This window comes from Vombatus ursinus, unplaced genomic scaffold (assembly GCF_900497805.2).
Source record: "Vombatus ursinus unplaced genomic scaffold, bare-nosed wombat genome assembly UNPS02014813.1, whole genome shotgun sequence".
NCBI lineage: Eukaryota > Metazoa > Chordata > Mammalia > Diprotodontia > Vombatidae > Vombatus > Vombatus ursinus.
In genome coordinates, this window is record NW_020954591.1 from 3,657,679 (window position 1) to 3,673,811 (window position 16,133).

General features: G+C 38.0%; 1 protein-coding gene across 1 annotated transcript in view; it reads left to right on the top strand.

Moving 5' to 3' along the window:
* The window catches only part of DCLK1 (doublecortin like kinase 1), a 397,676-nt gene extending 385,636 nt beyond the window's left edge, over positions 1-12,040 (top strand). Inside the window, exon 18 of the mRNA XM_027835226.1 lies at positions 11,912-12,040. Coding sequence (XP_027691027.1) covers positions 11,912-11,969 — 58 coding nt within the window. The 3' untranslated portion in view covers positions 11,970-12,040. The remainder of the gene's footprint in view (positions 1-11,911) is intronic.
* Positions 12,041-16,133: the final 4,093 nt, after the last annotated feature.

The window sequence follows — 16,133 nt, forward strand, 5'->3', positions numbered from 1 at the left end:
CAGAGCCACCTAGTGAAGTGTTTTACAAATCTTTTGTTGTTCAGTCTTGTTTCAGTGGTGTCTGACTTTTCTTGGCAGAGATACTGGAGTGGTTTGCCTTTTCCTTCTCTAGCTCATTTTACAAATGAAAAAACTGAGGCAAACAGGGTTAAGTGACTTGCCCAGGGTCACGAATCTTAGAGTACTATGTAAATACTATAGGTATTATTATTACTCTTATTATTAAGAGCTGGAAGTGCCTTCTGAGGTCATCCAGTCCTAACACCCACATTTTACAGAGTAGAAAAGGGCCCAGAGAAGTGAACTGACTTGCTTGTGGTCACAGTGAGTAAAGAAACTTATCTAGAATTCCAGCCCCTGTCCTCTGGCTCTGAAGCCCGAGTTTCTTTTGTAGTTTATACCTCCTTTAGCAGTAAATGCATTCCTGAGCACTTATAAGTAAATCAAACGTTGATAAGTTGTCAACTTTTAGAAATCACTATGCCAAAGAACCTTTGGTTTGCCTACTTTTATAAAATAATCCTGTTGTAATATGAGTTAAAGCCTTTAAGTTCGAATTCATGAGGTTTTTTTTTTAAAGCAAGGTACACATGGTTCTTTTTTATTTTTGTTATGAATAATAAGGTAGGAACAAAATGAAAATTCCGATTTAGTTTTTAATATACTTCTAGAACACCTGATGCTTTGTGATGAAACCGCTATGTGACCTTTTTCTTCTGAAGATGGGCTCAGAACCCTCCAGATATCACTAATGAAGATCAGTAACTGTCATTTTCATCATCTAACTTCTGTATGTCACAAAATAATCACATGTTTTAGCTCATTTGAGACTCTGGGAGAAGGAGGACTGTGGCTAAAAGACAGTTTTGAAAACATTGAGAAGTAGGATAAAGCTATAACCCCAAAATAACTTCTTATATAGTATCACCACTCCTGAAACTATCAAAAGAGTCAATTAACTAATAATTTTGTATCTAGAAACCAGGTTAGAAGGTTTCTCAATTTCATTCTGTAGAACCTCCCTGCTTACTGCATTAATGACCATTTTTACTATTGGAAAATTCTATATCATTTACATGGATATACATTGTCATCCTTGGCAAGATCCCAAAGGGTGAGGGGGTGGGGGAAGATGGAGAGGCTAGAATTTGGATGTTCTCTTTAATAAATATACAGACACATATATACACATATATGTATATGTGTATGTATACATACATACACATATATATATGTATATTCATTATTCCCACTAAGTTCCCTCCCCATCCAAATTTTAAGAGAAGCTAAAAGTTCTATAAGGTCACATGAAAGAGAAATCAATAACAGTTATTTTGTGGAAGGGGAAAAGAAGGAAGAATCAAGGAAAGATCCATGGAGCAGATATATAAGAGGAGTCTTGAAAGATGGAGGAGATTTCAACAGATAGATAGAGAGTAGTATAGTCAATATAGCAATGAGGGAGAGAAGGAAATCTAAGAGTTAAGTCTTAACTTTAATATTAACTATCCATATGACCTGAAGTCTCCGTCTCTCTCTCTCTCTCTCTTTCTCTCTCTTTCTTTCTCTTAGTCTCTCTCTCTCTCTCTCCATATATATATATATATATATATGTATATGTATATATAAAATTTTAAGTATATATAAAAAATTAAGTAAATATAATAAACCAAGTAGAAAATGAAGAGGGCAGAAATTTGGATAGATCTGTCGATTTAATTCTGCCAGCAAGGGAAGCATTTCCAAAATGGCACGCAAATTGCAGCCATGTCCCTACAGAGTGAGAGAGAGACTGGGAGCAAAGGAAAGGGTTTCTTAGATTAATGCATGAACATCTGCATCTATAGCTCAGTCTCCTAGGTAGTATGAATAATGGATGGGCTAAAAAGCAAAATGCACAATAATGTTCTTTTATTAATGAAATGAAGATTTTTGATGGCTAGCGATAAATTAAGAAGAAGCAAAAAAAAAGGAAAAAACTCACTATTTGCTTCTGAAAAATGCAGTTACTTAAATCCAATAATTACTGACATGACAGAAAACATTGCCTCATAACTAAAAGGAGACTCTTACCATTGCAAATCTTGCATGCATCCCAGAACAGAAATGCTTGTGGCCTGAAGGCTGAGAATTACAATTTTTGCTAAGAAAAAAGATTAGCAAGGTGCATAGTAGATATATGATGATGTCAATAATTATTATAATTTTGCAGCAGAAAGAGACCTTAGAGATCTTTTGGTCCATGCCTCTCATTTTATAAAGGAGTAAATTGAGGCCCAGAAAGGATTAAGTGACTTGCCAAGACCACAAAGCCCATTAGTGGCAGAGTAAAGTACAATAATCTTTTCCTGACTCAGTCCAGTACTTCTGAAGGAATCAAATTTAAAATGGCAGGTATTAGAGAAATGTTTGCTAAGTAAGATCACAAAAAATCACATAGCTAAAAATATATCCTATCTTGTGTTTTACTCATGCCCAAATGCTTTCCTCACTTGGACAGAAGTAGGAAATTAGACCTAGAGAGAGCCAATTCTTCTATAAATTAGACTCTTAGAGAATTGCCTAGTGGCAATGAGACATTAAGTGGCTTGCCCAGGGTCACATAGCTAGTACACATCAGAAGTAAGATTTTTAAACTCATACTCCAAGGTCCACCCTATGTGTACTGCATGCCTGCCTCTTTCTCCCTCTATACTAGGTATACAGTACATATAGATGTATTATGTCTGTGAATAAGATATCCAAATACGATGCTAAAAGCAAATACTGAAAGATTCCAGAATAGTTCATGTAGAATACCCAAGGCCTATAAACACCAAAAAGTTAAATGTTGATTACCATGTAGTAAGTAACTCTGTAGTTGTCAGTAGCCCATTCATTAAGCAAACACTTACTGGTACATGTCCAATAAAGTCCTCCAGTGTCTCATCATGGTATAGAGCTATCCCTGGATTCTCTAAAGCTATACCACAGGAGTGTAAGCTCCAGCAATATCTACCCATTCAGAAGGAGTTCAAGGTGGAACCCAAGAACACACTACCTGTTGTTATCCAGGGACCAAATTGGCTAAATTTATTGGCTGTAGGGTGATGGATTTTTCTACCAACTTCTATCACACCATACATAGCCAGTGTACTAAGGCCCCAGGGGTTATGATTTGCTTCTAAAATCCAACAGAATCACAGATCCTTAAAGCCTGATGTGCTATGCTAAGTTCTGAGAGAATCACAGAGATAAGATGGTTTTCTGACCTCAAGAAGTTTACAAGCTTCTAGAGGGCAGTGGAGTGGAGATGAGAAACACAAGTAGCTATAATACAAATTAGAAATAAGGAAATCGAATTACGCTAGGTCCCAATTAGTAAAAATAAGGCATCCCATGAAGTGGTTGCATGTATTTGAATTACTGCTATTTGAAGTTATAATTATGTAAAATATGGTCATTGGTTCCAACCCAATTGAAAAATACAGTGCAAATTCCGATAACTCCACTGCTTCATGGATTCATTATTCCCACTAAGTTCTCTCCCCATCCAAATTTTAAGAGAAGCTACTAGTGCTATAAGGTCACATGAAGGAGAAATCAGTAACAGCTGTTTTGAGGAAGGGGAGAAGAGGGAAGAATATGTGAGAGGGGTCTGGAAGGATGGAGAAGATTTCAACAAATAGAGAACAGTATAGTCAATAGAGCAATGAGGGAGAAAAGGAAATCTAAGAGTTAAGCCTCATTTTAGTATTAACTAGCCATATAACCTGGAGAAAGTCGCTTAACATCTCTGGATCTCAATTTTCTTACCTGTAATATTAAAATAATAACATAGAACTTGCCCTACCTCCAACACAAGGTTATGATGAGAATGTATGAGGTTGTATATAGCATGTGGCCTTGGCAAACCAATTACCTTGTCTGTACCTTAGTTCCTTCATCTGTAAAATGAAGGAATGGGACCAGATAGTTTCTAAGATTCCTTCCACTTCAAAATCTACCTCCTTTATACACAATTGTGGTCTTCAAAATGTTACGTGTCATAAAATGCAAGACATTTTTTAATAACCTATGAATCTGATACAAATTTCAATGTAACAATATAGATCCTCAGCCAATTACATTACAGTAATTTATTATTATGCTAATCTCCTGGTGATATAATCAGTGTCATGAAAAACTGCCTTTTGAATTATTTTCAAAGTACATCTTTGTTTCTCTAAGAAATCCACTAGTGTTGGTGAATCCACCAAGATGCTAAAATAACTGGCTTTATGTTGTTATTCTTCAGTTTTCATATTAGCTTTATTTTCCCCCAGACAGCCACTTACTCATTTCTTATGTTGGAATAGTTTTCTATGATGTTTTTTTTTTCTGTGCAAGACAGCCATATCTAAGTAAGTTATTCCCCATAATTTTTTTAAATCAAATATCTATTCTGGCTAATGGGCAGCTAAGTAGCAAAGTGGATGCCAGACTCATCTTCCTGAGTTCAAATCTGTCCTCAGACATTTCTTAGCTGTGCGACCCTGGACAAGTCACTTAACCCTGTTTGCCTCAGTTCCTCTTCTGTAAAATGAGCAAGAGAAGGAAATGGCAAACCGCTCCAGGATCTTTGCCAAGAAAACCCCAAATGGAGTCACAAAGAGTCAGACATGACTGAAATGACTGAACAACAACATTCTCCTTAATGGGTTTTATTGACCTGTTATTATGGCTCTATCCTAGGACATCATATAGCTAATGCTATTACAGACTTATTTTAAAATAGCAAAATTAAAGTTTCATTTAGGTACCAGTTGTAAACTCTGATTCCCAAGAGTGTCTCATGTTTACCTTCTCTTAGTTGAGAATTAGTACTGAAATGTGATCACACAAGCTCAAGAGTTATATTTTCAGAAGCCTTATAAAAAAAATTCCTTAAGAAGATTTCAGGTCCTCTTGTGAATTATTAATGATGCCATAACTTTCTAAAGAAATGTATGATAAATCTATTGCACAACCCATTCATTTGGTTCTTATGCACCAATAAACCTTTCAACCAAGTAATACTTCAATGGATTCATGATATCATTGACATGGGTCACACCTATGATTTGCTTCTACAATCTAACAGAATCACAGATCCTTAAAGCCTGATGTGCTATGCTAAGTTCTGAGAGAATCACAGAGATAAGATGGTTTTCTGAGATCCATGCTTGCTTTCTCATCCTGTCTGACTCTTGTCCATGTACTCCCATAAATTCTCTACAGGCATCCATCTAGTACACTGGGTGCCTTTTGAATCTCTTGATGTCCTGTGGTAAATAATGCAGCAGGCTGTCCATCAATTAGCTCTCAATCTTGATATTTATACATAACCATCCTACCTCCTTCTGTGGTCATAAATCTCCTATATCATGGTCCTTTGGGATGCTTTGTATGTGCAATTCATCATTTATAATATGCTATAGTATTCATGCCCACTATGTAGCTCTACATTGCCATTTGAGTGAACCTCAGTTTTGATCTCTCAAAGATTATGATAATCCATGACTTACTACCACATAGCCACCAGAAGAATGTTGCTGTTTAAAAAAAAATGTAATTTTGTTTCAGAGACAAGCTGTGATTTATTGTCACATAAGTATGTAGAATAGTATATAGACATAAGTATATAGTATACTATATAACATAGCATATAGTATATTTACTATATAACTTGGCATATAGTATATGTACTGTTTAACATAGCAGATCAAATAAGGAGTGTGATTAGGGATCAGATGACCTGAGTTTGAATCCTGCTTCAATTGCCTTCTAATTGTATGGCCCTTAGCCAAGTCACTAAACATTTGAGTCTGATTTTCATATGTAAAATGAGAGAATTAGATGACCTGTAAGGGGTCTTCCCGCTCTATGATTCTTTGAGATGATCAAAACACTGTGTCTTTTCCCAAATGCAATCTCTGCCCACTCCCCTTCTTCCTAACTGATTCTGCATTGTCCATTCAACATATATATGGGCTATCCATCCAACTGCTTATCAAAGGCTAGAGCTAATCTAATCGATTCCTCAGTTCCAGTTAGAAACTGGAAAGAATGTGATTTTATTAAGCTATATATAAATATTAATTAAATATTGAGTTTTTATACCAAACTTCTGCAGGGGCCTACAAATGGAGAAAGTGTGTCTACTCCAGTTCTGTATTGCCCAAGTCAGAAAAATGGGGAAGGGGGAGAGAGGGAGGGGAGAGAGAAAGAGAGAGAGAGAGAGAGAGAGAGAGAGAGAGAGAGAGAGAGAGAGATGTCTGTGTGTGCCTTAGGTATTTTTTGCTGGGTGACCCAGAATTTAAATGATGTTGCCTCTATTATTGGCTGCAGTGCAGATGCCCAGTGTGGTTATAGCTTAATGGATTTCTGTGAAAATGCCTTCCAGTAAGTTCAGTTAAATATTTGGCATTACAGTACTTTTAGGGATTCATTCTGCCAGGGCATGTACTGCTATTTTCTTCATTTCCTCCTATTTTCTGTGTTCTGAAATACCTGTGAAAAGATATTCAACTGTAAAAGAAAATAAGTATAGCATATATTTTAAAAGCCATTTTATTGTATAAATAGATGAAATCTTAAATGCGTAACCAACTTCTTGGGTCCATCAAGTGAGCAGAAATACATAGCCCAATTCAGTATTTATTATAGTGTGTTGGTCCAGTAGTCATGTCAAGACTTAAAGTAACATAAGACTAAATGTGACATCTGAAACTCAGGTTCTCGTTTATTCAGATGGTTATTAAGCACCTTCTATGTGCTTATGCACCTACTACTTTATGATAAGTGGGACATGACTCAACATTTCAACAAGTATTCATGAATAACCTATTATGAGTGAGGCACTAAGGTATCTAGAACATAGTCTCTACCCTTAAGGATATCACAGCCTAATGTAGGTATGATAAGACTTGTACATAGATTAATGTACTAAAAATTAGACATGTAGGGGCAGCTAGGTGTACAGTGGATAGAACACTGACCCTGGAATCAGGAGAACCTGAGTTCAAATCCAGCCTCAGGCATCTATTAGCTGTGTGACCCTGGGCAGGTCACTTAACTTTTGCCTCCTCATCTGTAACATGAGCTGGAGAAGGAAATGGCACACCACGTCAGGATCTTTTGCCACGTCAGGACCCACATGGGGTCATAGAGCACAACTGAAATAACTCAACATTTTTGTATGAGATGTTTGTCTGCAGACAGCTAGGTGGTGCAGTGGACAGAGCATTGAACCTGGAGTCTGGAAGGCCTGAGTTCAAATCCAACCTCAGACTCTTACTAGCTGTATGACCCTGGGCAAGTCATTTAGCCTCTCTTTGCCTCAGTTTCCTCAACTATAAAATGGGGATAATCATAGCACCAATTTGGCAAGATTGTTGTGAGTTTCATTTGTGATAATATTCGTAAAATTCTTAGCCCAGGGTTTTGCATGTAGTAGGTCCTATATAAATGATTATTCCTTTACCCACCTTTATGTGATATAAGATCAGAAGGAAAGATAAGTTTGGGTCCAGGGAAGAATTTATTGTTGAGTCAGTATTTGAGCTAGGTCTTAAATTCAGTTCAACAAATATGTTAAAAACTTAGTAGAACTAGAAGTAATACCGAGAGGTTTTGTGTGTAGTTGATAGAGAGGTGACCTCAGACCCAGAAAAACCTGGGTTCGGTTCTTGCCTCTGACAAGTACAGTCTGTTCAGTGACTCTGGCCATTAAGTGCTCCAGGAGACTCCCTAAGACTGCAAAGAAGGCGCCAATATGAAATTAGTTAAAGGAGTTTCCTTATCTCAGAGTTCACTGTAGCAATGATATGGGAAGTCTAGTCCCTATCCTTGCCATCTGTATGCTAGCCCTGGGGCTACCAGGCAAAAATCCCAGCCTTCAAGAAGCTCACATAGTATTCTGTGTGCGAAACAGATAGCTGTAATAGACATGGGGAAACAAGGGACTCAAGAAACAGAGAGGGATGGGAGGCATATACAGAGGATAACTGGTTTGGCTAGAGCAGGTGTTCTTAACCTGAGCTCTGTAAAAAAAAATACACACACACATATATATAAATAGATATAGATATACATATTGATAACCACATTTCATATTATTGGCTTTATTTGTAATCGTACATATTTTATTTTATAAAACATTATTCTGAGAAAGGTTCCTTAGACTTCACCAGATCGCTAAATAGACCCATGGCATCATGACATGCAGGTGTGTGAGCACGCATACACACGCATGCACACACACACACACACACTCACACAGAGGTTTTAGAACCCCTGTGACAGAGGGGGATAAACCAGTAAAGGTGAATCAGAGCCGAGTTGTGTACAGAGAATTGAATGTCAGGCCAAGGAGTTTGGACTTCATTTTGGTAGTCAAGAAAAATGAGGGAAAAGGCACGAAGATTATAGGGGAGTAATGAGCAAGGCATATTCTGAGGACCATGAATATCACATTCTGTTTGGAGTAAAAGTTTCATATTTACGAGATAAGATTGGAAAAAGTAGGTTTTGGCTTAATAGTGTAGGATGCTGAGTACTTAAAGAGTTTGGACTTTATCTTATAAATAATGGTGAGTCATTAACTAACTTTGAGCAGGAGAATGACCTGACAAGATTAATCAATCAACTAGAATTTATGAAGGGCCTACTACGTGACAGATACTATGTAACTAGGGATACAAAAAAAGGCAAAAAACTAGTGGGAGGGGCAGTCTCTGCTCTCAAGAGTTCAATCTAATGGGGGACACAACAAGCAAACAACTATGTACAAACAAGATAAATATGGAAAAGTATCAGAGGGAAGGTATTAAGATTAAGGTGAAAAACTTCTTGCAGAAGGCGGGATTTTAGCTGAAACTTGAAGAAAGTCAGGGAAGCTAGGAGGCAGAGTTGAGGAGTGAGAGAGTTCCTGCATGGGGGCAGTCAATGAAAACAGTCAGGAGATGATGTGTCTAGTTCAAAGAATAGTAAGGTGGCCAGGATCACTCAATTTAAGAGTATCTGGAGGTAAAATGTATGAAAACTGGAAGAGTAGGAGGAAGTCAGGGGAAAATGGGGGTTTCAGCTAGGGTGGTATCAGTATAGGGATGCAAAGAGGACAGATGTGGGAGATGTTGGCAGAACTAGTAATCTAAGGAAGGCCAGACTCTTGGTTCTGTTGCCTGCTAGTTGTGTAATCTTGGATTAGTATCTTAACCTAGAGATATAAAAACTAGCAAAATTCCCATGCACAGAACCAGATTAAAATGTAAGTGGGAAATATTCAACAGAATAAAATATTTAAATACAACATAGATACAATATAATACGACATAGATAATGTTAATTTGAGGTTTTCAAAGTCACCTGGGATCCTTTCTATTTGAGTTTGACACCACTGAATTACTCTTTGGGCCTCACTTCCTTATCTCTAAAATGAACAGATTAGACCAGATAACCTCTAAGGGACTTTGCAGCTGAGTAACTCTGATACCAAAAAGACAACAATCAGATTCTATTTTCCATCACACAGGATCATCACACAACCTTAAACCTTAAAAATAAAGGAAGGGAGGAAACCTAGAAACTGAATTGTAAATCTCAGAAAATCTAAAAGGATGGAGTTTGGGGAAATGGAATGGATGGACAAAATTCTGTGTGAAGGGACTGTTTATCTATGTCCATCGTTAAGCAGAATTCTTAAAGCTCTGGAAAGAAACTCCCTTTTGGGTTTAAGAGAACATTAAGGAAGAAACAAGAATAACCCTAGGAGAAATTCAACTTTAAATCTATCAGGGCCATTGCCTAAAGCAAACTTATTTGCTCTAAGGTTGAGGAGTGCCGAATAATTAACAGGACCCTAGAGCCTGGCAGTCAGTGGAGGCGGGGAGGGGATGAGAGAAGGGAGGGATGGGAATTTACTTCAATAGATAAGGGGAAGAGTGATTCAACGATTTTTTGGGTTTAGAAAATCCAAGGGAAATAATGGTGATGTCAGGAAAGTGGTCATGACAGTTACTTTAAGAAAAGTACTTTCAGATATTTTTAAAAGCTCAAATGCTTCCCCTGTTTCTTGCTGTTTGCCTAGTCTATTTTAGCTCTTCCATTTGGTATTTCCAACTACTTATGTTTTAAATTCCATTCTGTATCCAGTTTTAAAGCAAAAGATCAGTATCCTTTTTTTATGGCAGTGCTTCTTTTTTTCTTTCTTCCTCCAGAAGGTTTAAGTAGAAATATTTTAATTACCAAGAGGAGAGTGTGTCTGACTTTGGGATTAACTGCAGAATGATCGTTATGCGATTCAGACTAAATAGACTTCTATTTCTTGGGAACGATTTCTCGTATATACACAACCAGTAGGTTTTCAGTTTGCCATGGGCTCCTTTTGACCATGTTTTAAATCAAAGTTAGGAATTTGGCCTTACGATACCAAAAAAAATGATCATAAAGTCAGCAGGCATAAGATCAAGAAATACATACAAGGGTCGAGCCAAATGTAGCAAAGGAATCAAAGGTAAACGTCACTGTGTTAATACTCTGACCCTGTTATTTAGAAACTAGACATGACTTATTAAAGTTTATCTTCCTCATTGATTCCTAACAATGTTATACAGAGCCTAGATAGGGAAAAAAGGAGCAGTTCAGCCTAACTAATCCATTTGCTGTACTCGTTCTACACACTGTCTCCCTTTCTCTCTTTATTACTTCATTTGGGGACTTTGATTGCCCTATTTTAGATCTTAGATTGCAGTAATGCTATTCTGCAGTTGTATGAGGGATTTCCGTCCTCACTTTGTTCTCAGAACCAGTCTGGCTATAAATTTATCTCTGTTCTTTGAAGAAGTTAACAGTAAATTTTCAAGAGGAAAAATGGTGGCATATATCCCAGTAGAGGAAAAATAATCTCCTGAAAGCAGAATAACCTCTAGGCTACATCCTTTTTAAAAATGACTTTCATGGGAGGAAACTTTCAACTTTTATGTGTATTTGATATTTTTCTTTGGTCTTTTTACTTGCTCTTCTCTATCTGTTTAAGCTTTCTTTGTGAGACTCTGTCTCCCCTTCCCACACCTGTTAAATCTCTTGTGAAGTCATAAGGTTCTAATTCTGATGTCATAGCCACTTCCAGGGCTGGAGCCAATTAACACACACATGAGCTTATAACTTGGTAGTAAGTTCAAGTAGGAGGAGGATGTCTGGGAGAGCCAGGATGTTCAAAGCTATGTAATTCGACAGAGGCCTTCCAAAAAGAATGGATCATATAATTCATAGGAGGAATCAGTGGGGGTGGTCCCACTTCAAGCAAGAATTAGCCTCATTATTATTAAACCAATCCTAATCAGTTTCACTTGTCCTTCTCAACAGCTAAATAGAAAAGGAAAAAAAAAAAGCCAGATCATTTAGCTTGACGTAAAGCAGTAAAAGAGCTGGAGGAGGAGCTCATATCTCAGGTGCCATGTCTGATGGTTTCATCACCTTTCATCTTGATCAGCTAGAATGTTGATGAACACACGCTACACCAGCCTACCTCAAGTCTCATCACACCGACAGTCCCACAGCTAGAGTGTGTCAGTAGCTCTCAGGCTAGACTACGTGGGGCAAAGGTTAATCTGTATGTAGCTGAGCTGAAATCTGAATCTCAGGTTGTATGGAACTAATGTCCCCCAAAAGTTAAGCATATGGCATCTATCCATGATGCCCTGGCTGCTTCTTCAGTCCCCAGGATCTGTGTTTTTATAAGTTGTGAAGCAGCATGACCTGCTTTGTCAACCAGACTGAATGAAAACGGACAGGTTCACAAGGCCTGTGTATTCCCCCATCTCTCACATGACTCCAGAAGGGGGACGGTTTGCATTCATTTTGAATTTCACCTGCCCTAATTTTATTCTTTCTCATTTTATGCCCCTGCCAGACCACCGCTCTTGATAAGGAGAGGCAGGTTTTCCGACGAAGACGCAACCAGGATGTGAGGAGCCGATATAAGGCACAGCAAGCTCCCCCTGAACTCAACTCTGAATCAGAAGACTATTCACCAAGTTCATCGGAGACTGTTCGCTCACCTAACTCGCCCTTTTAATAAAAAACCCTTTTACAAAAATCACAGCCGTCGCTTAACCCTTTGAGACTCTTAAATTCTCCAAACTTGTGTGAAACAGTTTCATCTGATCTATCTGGCACTAAAATGTTCGAATGACAGAAAAGAAGGTGTGCTTATAGTAACTTGGAACCCATTTACTCATGATGAATGAGATGACACATGTTCTTTGTTGAGGTGGCAACTTGCTGCTAATAGGATCCTCAAAGGGTTAAGTCTATTTTGCGATTACTTTTTTTTCTTTTTAAAGATAGAAGCAATGAACGTTTTCATCAGCCGAGCTAGGATCTGCAGTATGTCGTTATAGCACACGTTAACCCTCTGAGTGCATCAATTTCTTTAACATTGCAAGCCCTCGTTAGGGAATTATTCAGGCCTTTTTGACTTACACACACATGTTTCTGTGCTGCCGATCTGGATGGATAGAGTTATGCAGAGTCAGTAACTCAGCTGGACATCCAGAATGTAATCCTGCTCCTTCCTCTTTGTGGGTTTATAAATGGTAGCTTACTAACATGGGGGAGGTGTAAGAAACAAACAAACAAAAAATCCTGTTAGAAAAGTAAATGGATTTATGGTAGCTATCAATGTCAGTCCCAATGGGGTCTGGCTCCTAGAATGAAGGGAATTGGGTTCATGTCAGGGGAAATAGGTGGTGCTTAACCCCAACAAGTCTACTTATGATGGTGTGCTGATGCCCCTCTAAATGCTGCTTCCACATCATCTGCTGCTAGTGCCAATGTAGACTCTCGGGAATAGTTCTATCTCATCTTTATCTTAGTGTATGAGGATCTAATCAGTATCACATTTTTTTCTACAAAAAAAAAACACAGAAAATACTGGTAGAAAAAAAGCAATAACCTTGCCAGTTTCTCTGGAGCATTGGAATTTCCAGCACAAAGATGGAAAATGATGCAGTTCTTCAGCACTTTGGGTTCCTCCTGCTCTGAGATGTATATATACCATAAGACCAATATATAGGGGAATTAGGAGAAAGGGAGGGAGAGTCTTGCCTTCTTCGCAAGACAGTAGTAAGGGTTAGCTGAAGGGGAGGAAAAAAGTAGAAAGATGATTCTGAATTTTCTTTAAAAGGAGAAAGAATAAAAATGCTTTTTTAACCAAAAATACTGGTGATACTATTTAAACCACATGCATTGCTTTAGACTACCTACCTAGGCTCTCCTTGGTACCACATCAGCAATCTAGGAAGGCTTAGATAGGAGGCTTGCTGAGGGCATAACAACCATTACCAGCTATGGCTTCCTGGCATACCTGACAGCAACGTTCATATCCAGAAATGTTGCATTCTTTTCTTTTTTCCTCCCTATTTGTTTCCCTGGGGCTAGGTCAATTCTTGTCTAAGGCTGGTTTTTCCGCTCCTATTAGCAAATGCACTCCTCCCACCTTGTGTCTCTAGTGAATTTCCAGTAGAGTGTATGATCTTTGAGAAAGGGGACCTCATACTTCCCTGGCTCAATTAAGATGAGTCATTGCAATGTTCAAAGGAAAATGAAGCAATGTTTGCTTGGAGGCAGGGGGCTGAACCAAATGACCTCCTAAGGTCCTCTTCAGCTCTATGTTTTGTAAAGAAAGAAGAAATGAATCATATCTTTTAGGAAATTTGCATTGACTGATGCTACATTAATTGCTTTTCAGAGTGTTTTTTGATGCTCCCCTCCCCCAAGGTTTTAAAAGTTAGTGTGGTACCAGAAATTTTATTCTAAATTTTGTTTCGCTTCTTTCCTGTCAAGTCTCCCCCCCCCAATAGATACTGATTCTTTAAAGAATACTTTTTACTCTCTCATCCATATCCTGTGGTCAGTATTTTAATATTTTTATATTTAAATTGCAGTGATTTTGGTAACATTGTGTCCCAAATATTTTACTCTTCCACTATTAAGTTTGTTTAGTATGAGTCATCCTGACACGTCAACAATGTATACTTTACTGGCAGTTTTTTTTTTTCTGTTGAGAGCCTGAGAGAGATTACAGTATGTGTGATCACAAGCTAAAGTAAATGATTTGTTGCTGAGGAGTAAAAGGTTCCTTTTGTATTTTCCGAGTTCAGTTAAAGAGCCCAGAGAATCCGTGTCAGAGTGGTTCTGAGTAGATTAAAACCTTTGATATGGATGAGAAAATTCTAAAATTGGAAATTATGGTACCTTTTCATTCAATAGCCCAATTGGTAGTAAAGGACACAGATCTGGTGAGAAAGAATTGCCTTCTCTAGACCAATGAAGTAAAAACACTCATAAATCTCAGAATTAGTCATTTAATTGGCCTCTTCTGCTAACACAAAAATAGGAAGAATCGTATGACCAAATAGCTGTCTGCTCTAGAATAAATGTGCTTTTCCTTTCTTCCTTGGGATCATTTAGTTTATAAATTCTATTTTGGGGGTTGGCACTAAATGTATTTCAATAACATCCAGTGTGTAGAGTAGGTGAGCCACTCAGTCAAGCCTTTGTATCAACAAAGTCTGTGGATCATTCCATAGGCTGTATGCAGCTTTGGTGCCTAAACCCAAACATTGCTGCTAGACAGCCCAAAAAAATGCAGGACACCCCAGATTATCTGATAGTGTTGGGGATACCAGGACATCTCAATTCCATCTGAGTAATGTATGCTAAATAAACTGTGGAAGAAAAGGTACACAATTTATCGAGAAGGAATATTGAAGAATCCCACAGAATGCAACTGTGGTTAGCATTTATTTAGGTCCAGGGAGCCAGAAAGTATGGCTGTACTCAGAGGGTTAACAGAAAAGCACAAAGCATGCCAATTACATTGGTGTATGCAAACTGCTTCACTTCTTAGCCAGTATTTGCTGATTTTGTTTTCAGAAAATTAATCCCTAGATGATTTTCCATTTGAAATAGCTATATGTTGTTCTTCTGCAAGGAATTTCTATAACCAAATTGATCTTCGTTTTTGTTGCACCAATCAGAGAAATCCAATGTACCATTTATCACAGTGTAAGTCTGTAGTTAAAAATTGGAATTTGAACTCTACCAGTGATTCCAGATCTTTTTTTCCTAAATCCTTGATAATCATTTATGGCGGTGACATAGATGACTGAAGCCGTCTTCCCTTTTGAGCAAAGGAATAACAATATGACATTTTCAAGGGAGTTTTGAGATTCTGCTTTGCGGTTGAGTAGTGTTCTAGTTAAGGGAAAGCTGCTTTGTTATGCGTCATGTAAATCATCTTTGTTGATGAGCACTGTTCATATTAATGAACACATACGTTTTCTTTTCTTTATATTGTAGCAGAAACCGTTTTACTTGTTAACAATCAACCAATATGTGATTTGCTTCAGACTGTTAGAGGGAAAAGTGAGATTCAAGTCTTTGAAAAATGTTATTGCTTTTTACAGCAGCCCTCATCTACTTTCCTTGTGGTGCATTTAACTAAAATAAGCAACAAGAACCCTGTGAATAAACTACTGAAAAAGCCTGGCGTCTTGTATTCAATGGGGCCCGCCACCACAGCCCAGTACGATAGTACAGTAGCGAGTGGTGGTTAGCCAACCTGTCAAGCATTGTTGAAATGAAAGCAATATATCCATGAATGAAAGGTAAATTGCAATCCTTTGCCCTTTGAGGCATATTTCAGCCAGGGAGAGGAACAAAAAGGAAAAAGAAAAAGAAAAATGGGCTCCAGGGGTCACAGTGCTACCATATGACCACAGGTTAAGTACATTAAATCACTGTTATTTGCTGGCCAATGGGCCACATTAGAAAATTGTATCCCCTGTATTGAGTTTAGAATGTGGCGAGGGAGATCTTTCTTAGTGTTATTGTGGTGCCCGAGAGCCCTACTCTAGTCAAGGGTCTGTCAGCATTTCCATTACAAAATCCTATTTTCAAAATTTTTTAATATGACCATTAAAAATGTGCTCCCGGCTGAAACTTGGCATATACTGCCTCAACCTGGGGGTGAAGGAAGGCTTGCCTTCTCACCTCCCTCCACCCAGCTCTCCCTGCAGAAAAGAGAAGAATTCAGTTTGGTCCTTTCCTGATACAGATGTAGAAGGGCA